The 11,956-nt window shown below is 40.6% G+C and overlaps 1 protein-coding gene across 1 annotated transcript; it reads right to left on the bottom strand.

Annotated features, from left to right (window-relative positions):
- Positions 1-1,366: 1,366 nt before the first annotated feature.
- dnaaf10 (dynein axonemal assembly factor 10) lies at positions 1,367-11,702 on the bottom strand (the record flags this gene model as incomplete). Its single annotated transcript, XM_079634717.1, has 8 exons — positions 1,367-1,693; positions 2,628-2,725; positions 4,683-4,817; positions 5,307-5,422; positions 7,055-7,156; positions 10,054-10,184; positions 10,262-10,362; positions 11,517-11,702. The coding sequence occupies 8 exons, from the start codon at positions 11,700-11,702 to the stop codon at positions 1,486-1,488; spliced, it is 1,077 nt and encodes a 358-aa protein (XP_079490843.1). The 3' UTR covers positions 1,367-1,485.
- Between the last annotated feature and the right edge of the window lie 254 nt (positions 11,703-11,956).

An 11,956-nucleotide genomic window follows, 5' to 3' on the forward strand; every position in this document is an offset into this window, starting at 1 on the left:
TTATTTTACTTCAATGAAAGGTTAGATTTTAGAATTTTTTTGGGAATAAAAGATCAAAGGGATAACCAACGCAGTATTTGTTCACAAGACATTTGAAAATTGTATAACGTAGTCTAGAGTTTTTGTTTCAAAACGATGTGAAAATCATTCTGCCCACTCATTCACATTAAAGAATATATTGATTCAAAATTTGTAAGACATGTTTTGTTTAAGAAAGCTCTCTGCGAGGAGGCGTGATTCATCATAAATATTGAGTCTTATAGTTTGATAATTAAATACAATTAAATTCAAACAGTTCTAAAGCATTCACTTTATGTTTTTAGAGATTAAAAGCTTAAACAAGAATCTCGAGTTTTCATTCTTGCTGGTACTTTTACTTCTTTAATACTCAAGTACCATTTTAATGTGGTACTTTTTTACTTTTAGCAGTCAAGTACGATTCTGGCCAGATACTTTTACTTTTAATTGAGTAAAATTTTCCCTCAGTACTTGTACTTTCACTTGAGTAACATTTTTGCATATTTTTTACACCTCTGCGAGTGTGTGTGTCGAGCGTCAGAGAAACACAGTAAGCGATGTCGTGTTCTCTGGCGTTCGGATGCTGGTGTTCGGGAACACACTCGTGTGTGTGAGACGCTTCTGGAGGGATTAAACCCAATCATTCTGATCACACACTTCGACTCCGGCGTTTCAGAAAACCAAACCAACATTAGAGACGCTGCGATGCCATTGGTCCACTGGTTACTTCAGTTATCCAATCACAGCTGACGCTGAGGCAAAGCCACATTAGGTTATTGTTGCGCAATCAACCAATCAACCCATCCATCCATCAACCTACATACTTGAAAAAAATATTGAAGCACTTGAAGGGAAATTCATGACCAATCTTCTGAGGACGGTTCACTCTAGAATTCATAACAAGTCTTTTTCAAATTCACGTGTTGTATATGATTTTATTAATGAGGGAATGCACTTTAGATATTTGGTCGTCCCTATTATTCTGTGTCGCATGGTCGTCCTTAATGTAGTATTTGTTTCCTTCATTTGTTTAATCCACCCTGAACATGAAACGGATGTCTCGGTCAACACCCATTCTGGCATTATTTGGCATAAGTGTGTAGTGGAGTGAACCGTATATCAGTGTAAGACGGGTCGTGGGGGATTGATTGCACCGTGATGAGAAGAGAAGAGTTGAAAAACAATAGAAATGTTAGACATCAGCCTGAGTAATTACAAATGGATAAAAGACTGCGAATACAAGTTGTTTTTGTTGTAAAAACTTTACCTTCACATTTTGTATAAGAACGCCTCTTAGCAGTAATAGCAACTACTATCGCAGATAGTTATAACACAACTGTTTTCTTAAAAAAAAAAAAATTTTTATAATTGCACATATGATCTTAAGACATACATGTGGCATGTAAACGCTCATCAAATATTCCCATTGGTTTGGGAATAATGGTGCACATGCTAACTAATGTTAGCTCAGACTGTGTTGAGTTTGGTCACAATGAGGACTCGTACGGACTGGTCAAATGAAGAGGCGACACAGAGACCCTGTTTGTCGGGGCTCCAGTCCAGACTGGAAATGGGTTGTGTGGACAGCGTGACGTTCTGCAGGAGATTCACTGACCCAGCAACACCCATGTCTACTTCATCCGAGTCCTTCTTCGTCCTCTGGGCTGGATACTCACTGGAACAGTGGAGAAGCAATCATGTATCAAAAACGGCACACTGAAGAGAGTAATGATGAAGCACTGTTTAGTAGGGATGGGTACCGAGAACCGGTATCTTTTGGGTCAATACCAGACTACCAATAAGCTTCAGGACAAAGATACTGTTCTCGACACTTGCGTTGTTTTATCTCCGTATACTTCTGTGCTAACAGCGAATTAGAAGCTTTCCGTCAATGAATAACGTCATCATATTGCTCAACGTACGTGATATCCATGCGCATAACTTGTTATAAAATTTAAATTTCGATTCCTCTAAGCATATCAATATGACGATTCCGTTTTCTGTTTTCATGTGTGTCAGTGTATTGGATCCGTGCAGCTCTTAAAGTGACAGTAGCACTAATATTCCTGCTGTCTCGAATAACACTAAACAAACAACAAAAGACAGAGAAAATTCACTCGTTCTTGACTGAATAACTTTTGTAACTATATTTGTAATGTATATTTTATAAAGTGCAGTGTTATTTTACATTTAATTACAGTTTCTGTACCTGAAAATCTTAAAACACTGTTTATTTCAATCGTACCTTTGTTCAGTTGTATCTCTTTGTTTTTTTGCGCTTTCTAATTTTTTATTTGTTCTTTTTTAATTACAGAGTTTACTTGTCTTGAAGTTTACATTAGATAGTCTAGACTCTAGTTGTTCTTCTATAGTGTTTTTACACCACAGGCAAACGCTCCTGTAAGTGTTCTTTAACCTGCTGATCTTTGTTCATGATATTCAGCTACAAATAAATGTTTTGCAACAAGACTTAAAATAAATGTAAATGATATCCAAGTTTTTTTTCGTTTACCTTACTGGAATCAAATAAGCAGTATCGGTGTCTATAAAATGTAAACGATACACATCCCTACTCTTTAGATGTTCAAAATATTAAAGAAATTCCTTACTATTTCCATAAATGTAGATTACCCGCTCCACCAGCCGTCATGAAGATGTCTCGATTTTGAGGCAAATGCCTCACTTGCCATATTGTAGACTTGTGCGCCTGAAATACAGAACGCAAATGCTAAACACTCTCAAGAGTAACATTTTCAACAGTTAAGTGTGCAAAACAAAGATTTAGGATGCAAAAGCACTATAAAAGCATCATAAAAGTGAATAATGCGCTACAAGTCTTCTGAAGCCACATGCTTCCTCTGAGTGCTCAGAAATCGAAGCCATTATTCAGTGAAAATCTTGAACATTCACCCTAGCCCTCCTTGGGCTCAAGAGATGTCCAATTTGTGAACGAATCCTTCTTTTGAATCAGATCTTTTCTATTAGTCGGCTCACTTGTAGGGTTAGATTATTTGTCAAATACTGGTTTCTTTCTCGCACAAAGCGATCACAGGGCTTCAGGAGATATAGCACAGGCCGCTTTTATCAATATTTTCGGCTGCTTTTGTGCCATTTCTGAAGTTTAAAAACAGAGCTGAGCCGAAAAACTATATCATGAGTGCACAGCGGCTTAGACATCCCTTTCACACAGACATCGCTGAACAGTTGTAGATCAGTCGCATGTGTCAATAGCAAAGAATTGAAATGATTCACCCATTACAAATGTTTCTGGAAGGAAGGAAGGAAGGAAGGAAGAAAGAAAGAAAGAAAGAGAGAAAGAAAGAAAGAAAGAAAGAAAGAAAGAAAGAAAGAAAGAAAGAAAGAAAGAAAGAGAAAGAAAGAAAGAAAAAGAGAGAGAGAGAAAGAAAGAAAGAAAGAAAGAGAGAAAGAAAGAAAGAAAGAAAGAAAGAGAGAAAGAAAGAAAAAAAGAAAGAGAGAAAGAAAGAAAGAAAGAGAGAGAAAGAAAGAAAGAAAGAGAGAGAAAGAAAGAAAGAAAGAGAGAGAAAGAAAGAAAGAAAGAAAGAAAGAAAGAAAGAAAGAAAGAAAGAGAAAGAAAGAAAGAAAGAAAGAGAAAGAAAGAAAGAAAGAAAGAAAGAGAGAAAGAAAGAAAGAAAGAAAGAAAAAGAGAGAGAGAGAGAAAGAGAGAGAAAGAAAGAAAGAGAGAGAAAGAAAGAAAGAAAGAAAGAGAGAGAAAGAAAGAAAAAGAGAGAGAGAGAAAGAGAGAGAAAGAAAGAAAGAAAGAAAGAAAGAAAGAAAGAAAGAGAGAGAAAGAAAGAGAAAGAAAGAAAGAAAGAAAGAGAGAGAAAGAAAGAAAGAAAGAGAGAGAAAGAAAGAAAGAAAGAAATAAAGAAAGAGAGAAAGAAAGAAAGAGAGAAAGAAAGAAAGAGAAAGATTATTTTGCATGCTCTTGATTGCTGACCGCATGTCTTGTGGATTAAGACTAAAGCTTATATGTAGTAAGAACATTGGCTGTCACATGATGATGTATAACGAGTGGGTTCCCCACAGTATTGCAGGAAAACCTCATGTTTTTATATCTATAACCTTAGTTTACATACTTTTACATGTATGCTGCGTTCACACCGAACGCGGATTGAGCGTCAAATTCGCTTCTATCGGCACTTGGTATCGGAGTGTATCCAAAGAGGAAAGTTTCTGTACTGGACTCATTCTGGGAAAAGCGTTATCGGCTCTCGGTTTCATGAGGAAAGCTATGGTCAAATACACACTGAAACTTAATGGTTTTCACATCAAACATAAAAGTTTGGTTTAACTTGAAGAAATTATGACAGAAATATATTACTATTGTATAGTCAAATGTATTATTATTATTACTAGTATTATTATCATACTCTCAATAAATACATTTATTTACCATTACTGCCTTAGCCATTACTGATAAAACGAATATCGTGATGAATACTGTATATCAAGATGGTATGATATGGAATATATATCATCATCATATTTTTGGCCATATCTCCCAGCCCTACTTAAAAGCTTCAGTGGCAATTTATAGTAACTGCATGTTTTCACCTGTGAGAACGATAATAAATGAAGGCAAATCAAATGTTCCTCATCATGCAGGAAAATAAAGGTGTATACAGGCTTTCAGTGACACACACCTTTTCCGTCACCGAAGCGAAGCCCTTGCTGGGGTGCTGGGTCCTCATGTCAAACACATGAAACTTGCCCTCTAAAGACGTCGCCACCAGTTTGTTCATGTTAATGTCCTTTCTGTCGAATTCCACAGAGCATACCTGTGAAAGAATGAGGCGACTCAATAAGATCACGTGTGTGTGTGACTCGAGATCACGATCTGTTAGCGATCAATCGTGCAGCTCTACTGTTCAGACACTTTATATTCCCTGTCCATCTGACATTTAAATTAATAATAACATTTAAATTATATCTGATGGTTACATCAAAGCCAGTCTGTAACAGTTATGCTCTTCTAATTTATATAATCATTTCTTTTCTTTTTTTTCACAATGTAAAAAAATAATAATAATGATTTCTGTAAAATTGAGTAAAATGTTCACTATAGTAAACGGCTCACACAAAGTGTTTATTTCAGATAAAAGTGAATGATAACCATATTCATCAGATGGTATATCACGTTACTGAAGCTGAAGTGTACTTGACTGTCTACACACTGATGATCAGGTGTCGGGAGGCATTAATAATGCACACAGAAATAGTTCTGAAGAAGCAACTAGCAGAAGTTAAATAGGTCCTAGCACACTTACCCCGTTTTTGATATTTGTCTCCCATCGTAAAGACATATTTCTAAGATCAAATAACTTGATGTCCCCATTGTCATATCCAGCACACACACAGCGGTCTTGGTCGTTGAACGCGTGACCTTGAGATAAAACAAGGAAAGTTGCCATTAGTTTTATTTTGGATTTATGATACTAAAAAAGCACAGATATTCTCAACTCAACTTTATTTATCAAGCACTTTAAAACGAGCGAAGTAGACCAAAGTGCTGCACACATGAATATACAGAGAGAGACAACACAATTCATACAACATACAATACAATGTGAAATAAATTAAGAACAAAGCATATGAAGCACAACCAAAAACCATAAAAAGGCAATAAAATAAACAAAATGTCAACTCCTGGTGTTAAAGGCCAAAGAAAAAAGATGGGTTTTTAAGAGAGATTTAAAACGAGTAACCGAAGTGCCTGTTTTATCGGCTGCGCAGATCATTCCACAATTGTGGAGCTGCCACAGCAAAGGCGCGATCCCCTCTGAGTTTACGAATTGTTTTGGGCACATGTAGGAGCAGTTGATCAGCTGACCTAAGAGAACGAGTGGGCCAAGTGGTAATAATAAAATAAAAACATTACAGAAATTATTCCCTCTGATTTTCTGTTTGATTAATAAAGTTTGACTACTCGCAGCAGTCTCGCATGCGCTTAGAGCTCGTGTGAATTGCTATAAAATGAAGTTAACAAACCTCGATCCATCAACGCCACACAGGGCGCTGAATTTCACTGCGCTTCATGATGAGTTTTTCTTTTGCATGAAGAAGCCGTTCGCCGGAGATGTGTTAAAAGAACGGAGTGCATTCATGATTATTAGGCTGCCGGTATAATAATCGTCCTGGCGCCGACTCTGAGAGTAATTTCTGAGTAAAACTCTCTTACCTTTGATTAACATTAATGACACTTTAAGACCAGCCAGACGCGATCTGACACGCGTCCCATTTTCTCACAAATATCTACTTTCATTTTAAACTTTATTTAAATAATTTAAGACTGCTCTTATGAGGACACTCAACAAAACTGACGTTTGTGTGTTATGGTTTGTTCAAGCCCGAAAGAGAACTCGAAACTGACGCGCATCTTTTTTGTGGGTTGTGTGTGTGTGTGTGTGTGTGTAATAGGCAGCACTTACAGCGCAGTCTCTTTAGTCTTGTCGTGCTTAAACGGTTTAAAAGCATTCACATTAATAAGAGCGTGATCATACAACACTAGTCAATTGCGTTAAATATTTGTAACGCTTTAAACCTTTTTTTTGCGGTGCCGCGGTGTGCAAATGATGAAACCAGTGTTGTGACTGAACACCGTGTAACTCCGGTAACACCAACTATCGTAACAAGCCTAGCAAGGACCTTAACCCTTAAGTATGCCCAGGGGATTGGTAGTTCTCAGTGGATCTGAAAGATGCCTACTTTCATATCCAGATAGCCCCCCATCACAGACTGTTCTTGAGACTCGCGTTTGAAGGGCTGGCCTACTAGTATAAGGTCCTTCCATTCGGGCTGTCCCTGGCCCCACACACCTTCACAAAGTGCATGGATGCAGGACTTTCCCCCCGGAGACAGAAGGGAAAGCACATCCTGAACTACCTCAACGACTGGCTCATATCGGCCCAGTCGAAGGAAGAGTTAATATCTCACAGATCTGAATGCAAGGACTCAGCCAAGAGCTCACTGTGTCCCAGCCAGAGGATCTCTCTTCTGAGGGCGCAAAAATACCCACCGAACGCCACTGTCCAGCAGTCTCTCTTGCCTTCGCCCTCCATCGGCTCCATGTTCACCACAGGGGTGTCTTTCTGCCTGGAGTCCCACACCTTCACTGTACCTGTTCATCAGAACACACACATTCAAGACCATTAACACGGAGAACAAACTGAGGCCTTGTCCACACTAATACGGTTTCGATTGAAAACGCATCTTTTCCTCTCCATTTTGTCCTTCCGTTCACACTGAGACGGCGTTTTTTTTAATGAAAACTAACCTTTTTGAAAACGCTCCGTCTCCAAAGTGGATACATTTTAAACGCTGTTTTCTCGTTGTAGTGTGGACTGTGAAAACTGAGGTATTTTGAAAACGATGACGTTAGTTTAGTCATGTGACGCATATTGAACCCATAGATATTCATGTCTATACCGGTATTGTGTCTGTTATGTGCAGTTCACTTTCACACTGTTGCTAAAATATGTTACGTCACACACTCTCCATATCACAGTCCTGCACAGATGACAGAAAATGTACTCTCATTTGCTGTCCTGCGGGGAAACACGAGAGCAGATTTACTCCAGACATATATTGCTGAACGAGAGAGACTTCAGGGACACTTCAGTGAATGCTGAGATATTTTGCCAAAATAAAATTATCCTGCCAGAAGAATTGTGTGATAAATGTATAATTTCTTTTTCCATCTGCATCATCTCAGTGAGCTTTTGTGAGGTTGTACGCATGCGCTGTAACTCTGCGACTACAAGTAACTCTGCGACTACAAGTAACTCTGCGACTACAAGACTACTCTCTGCGACTACAAGACTACTCTCTGCGACTACAAGACTACTCTCTGCGACTACAAGACTACTCTCTGCGACTACAAGACTACTCTCTGCGACTACAAGACAACTCTCTGCGACTACAAGACTACTCTCTGCGACTACAAGTAACTCTCTGCGACTACAAGACTACTCTCTGCGACTACAAGACTACTCTCTGCGACTACAAGACAACTCTCTGCGACTACAAGACTACTCTCTGCGACTACAAGACAACTCTCTGCGACTACAAGACAACTCTCTGCGACTACAAGACTACTCTCTGCGACTACAAGTAACTCTCTGCGACTACAAGACTACTCTCTGCGACTACAAGTAACTCTCTGCGACTACAAGTAACTCTCTGCGACTACAAGACTACTCTCTGCGACTACAAGTAACTCTCTGCGACTACAAGACTACTCTCTGCGACTACAAGTAACTCTCTGCGACTACAAGACTACTCTCTGCGACTACAAGACTACTCTCTGCGACTACAAGACTACTCTCTGCGACTACAAGACTACTCTCTGCGACTACAAGACTACTCTCTGCGACTACAAGACTACTCTCTGCGACTACAAGACTACTCTCTGCGACTACAAGACTACTCTCTGCGACTACAAGACTACTCTCTGCGACTACAAGACTACTCTCTGCGACTACAAGTAACTCTCTGCGACTACAAGACTACTCTCTGCGACTACAAGACTACTCTCTGCGACTACAAGACTACTCTCTGCGACTACAAGACTACTCTCTGCGACTACAAGACTACTCTCTGCGACTACAAGACTACTCTCTGCGACTACAAGACTACTCTCTGCGACTACAAGTAACTCTGCGACTACAAGACTACTCTCTGCGACTACAAGACTACTCTCTGCGACTACAAGACTACTCTCTGCGACTACAAGACAACTCTCTGCGACTACAAGACTACTCTCTGCGACTACAAGTAACTCTCTGCGACTACAAGACTACTCTCTGCGACTACAAGACTACTCTCTGCGACTACAAGACAACTCTCTGCGACTACAAGACTACTCTCTGCGACTACAAGACAACTCTCTGCGACTACAAGACAACTCTCTGCGACTACAAGACTACTCTCTGCGACTACAAGTAACTCTCTGCGACTACAAGACTACTCTCTGCGACTACAAGTAACTCTCTGCGACTACAAGTAACTCTCTGCGACTACAAGACTACTCTCTGCGACTACAAGTAACTCTCTGCGACTACAAGACTACTCTCTGCGACTACAAGACTACTCTCTGCGACTACAAGACTACTCTCTGCGACTACAAGACTACTCTCTGCGACTACAAGACTACTCTCTGCGACTACAAGACTACTCTCTGCGACTACAAGACTACTCTCTGCGACTACAAGTAACTCTCTGCGACTACAAGACACTCTCTGCGACTACAAGACTACTCTCTGCGACTACAAGTAACTCTCTGCGACTACAAGACTACTCTCTGCGACTACAAGACTACTCTCTGCGACTACAAGACTACTCTCTGCGACTACAAGACTACTCTCTGCGACTACAAGACTACTCTCTGCGACTACAAGACTACTCTCTGCGACTACAAGACTACTCTCTGCGACTACAAGACTACTCTGCGACTACAAGTAACTCTCTGCGACTACAAGTAACTCTCTGCGACTACAAGTAACTCTCTGCGACTACAAGTAACTCTCTGCGACTACAAGTAACTCTCTGCGACTACAAGTAACTCTCTGCGACTACAAGTAACTCTCTGCGACTACAAGTAACTCTGCGACTACAAGTAACTCTGCGACTACAAGACTACTCTCTGCGACTACAAGACTACTCTGCGACTACAAGTAACTCTCTGCGACTACAAGTAACTCTCTGCGACTACAAGTAACTCTCTGCGACTACAAGTAACTCTGCAACTACAAGTAACTCTGCGACTACAAGTAACTCTGCGACTACAAGTAACTCTGCGACTACAAGTAACTCTGCGACTACAAGTAACTCTGCGACTACAAGTAACTCTGCAACTACAAGTAACTCTGCGAACTCTCATTAGAGAGTTAGTAGACTGTTAGGGTTAGTAGAAAAGGTTGACATGTAGTTCTCAAAATAAAGCAGATATTAAGCAGTAGTCTCAGAGTTGGAAGTACACGATGGTAAATGTTGGATGTGTGTGAGATGATAAGTGACCGTCTCTGCTGCCGGTGAGGATCTCCGGGGCCCCGTCCCCGATGCCCAGTCCTCCCACTCCATCCACACCGTTGATGATCTCCTTGTGTGCTTTGACGGAGTACACCGGGCACTCCGGCGCCTCAAGGTTCCTGCAACGCAGCGGGTCAGTGTCACGTTACGCTACTGTAACGTCTCAGTCTGGATGATGAACACATGAAGATCCTACCAGACGTTGAGGTTTCCGTCGAAGTCTCCGGTGGCCAGATGCCTGTGCTGGAGAGACGAGGCTCCAAACGTGCCACACTTGATCGGCTTCGGCTTCTCGATCTGGAATAAGGTAGTTTTGAAATGGACACACACACACATTTACTTAGCTATTTAAATGGGGACATTCCATTGGCGTAATGGTGATTATACTGTACAAACTGTATATTCTCTCTCCATACGCTAACCTGACTCCTAAACCTACCCATCACACACACACACACACACTAACCCGACCCCTAAACCTACCCATCACACACACACACACACACTAACCCGACCCCTAAACCTACCCATCACACACACACACTAACCCGACCCCTAAACCTACCCATCACACACACACACACACTAACCCGACCCCTAAACCTACCCATCACACACACACACACACACACACACACACACACACACACACACACACACACACACACACACACACACACACACACACTAACCCGACCCCTAAACCTACCCATCTCACACACACACACTAACCTGACCCCTAAACCTACCCATCACACACACACACACTAACCCGATCCCTACCTATCACACACACAAAACTTTCTGCATTTTTACATAAATTTTTTTAAAAAAACTTTGAGATTTTGGTCACTTCTATATTTCCCGAAAATATATTTAAGTAGGTGCACGTACATCAACACACACACACACACACACACACACACACACACACACACACGCTGGTGGTACCACTTTATATAAGGTGCCTGGCTTTAACTACCATGTACTTACATCAAAATAAACAGTTATGTACAGTGATCTTATTGTACGGGTAACGTTAGGTTTAAGAGGGAGTTATTTTGTATAACGTTAAAAAAACCAAAAGATTTTTAGTACAGTAAGTTACATTTGCTAAACTTTTCATTTTCGCAACTATCCTTTTTTAAAATAGACAAACCTTCATGAAAAGTTTATGAATTACAAACATTTAAGTTTTTATAGAGCATGTTCACTCTACGCTCAAAAGAGGACGAGTGTAAACGGGCTAAATCTGATCTCTTTAAAAGTCGTTTAAGAAGTCGCGGTGTAAACAAACCGCGTTCTGTTGCCATGACAACCACGCGACACGAGTTTTCTAGAAAGGCGCTCATCTTCCTCCGCTAGTAGTGACCGCGAATCAGTCTTCGTTAGTCTGAGGTAAAGTTAAACAGCTCAACCCTCAAACAGTTAAAAAGTGAACACGCTCAAACCTCTTTGACCAGCTTCAGTTCCCCGTGCTGGATCTCGTAGATCTGCATCACTCCGGTTCCTCTGGCGAAGTTCCCCATACACACAAACTTTGCGCTGCAGGGAATCCATCTGCTCTCAAACACCGTGTAGTTCAGACTCTTCTGGATGTGCGCGATGATCTGGGGCTTCTCGAGGGCTGCTGACATGGTGCTTTGACGGGTAATTAAACACGAGAACACTTACAGTTGGAGCTGAACACACGAGATGTCAGTTGTGTTGCTTGATCAGCGCGTTTAAGGACCCTCCTACAACACATAGCTAAGCTGACCTTCTTATAGCCTGATCAGAATTAACGGAAAACCTATAAGACTATAACAAACGAAAAGACTATAACACTAGACTATTTAATCTTTTGTTTTAAAGTAACAGTTCTTATAAGTTTGGCAGCTAAAATGGAAAC

The sequence above is a fragment of the Phoxinus phoxinus genome (genome assembly GCF_949152265.1).
Source record: "Phoxinus phoxinus genome assembly, chromosome: 14".
NCBI lineage: Eukaryota > Metazoa > Chordata > Actinopteri > Cypriniformes > Leuciscidae > Phoxinus > Phoxinus phoxinus.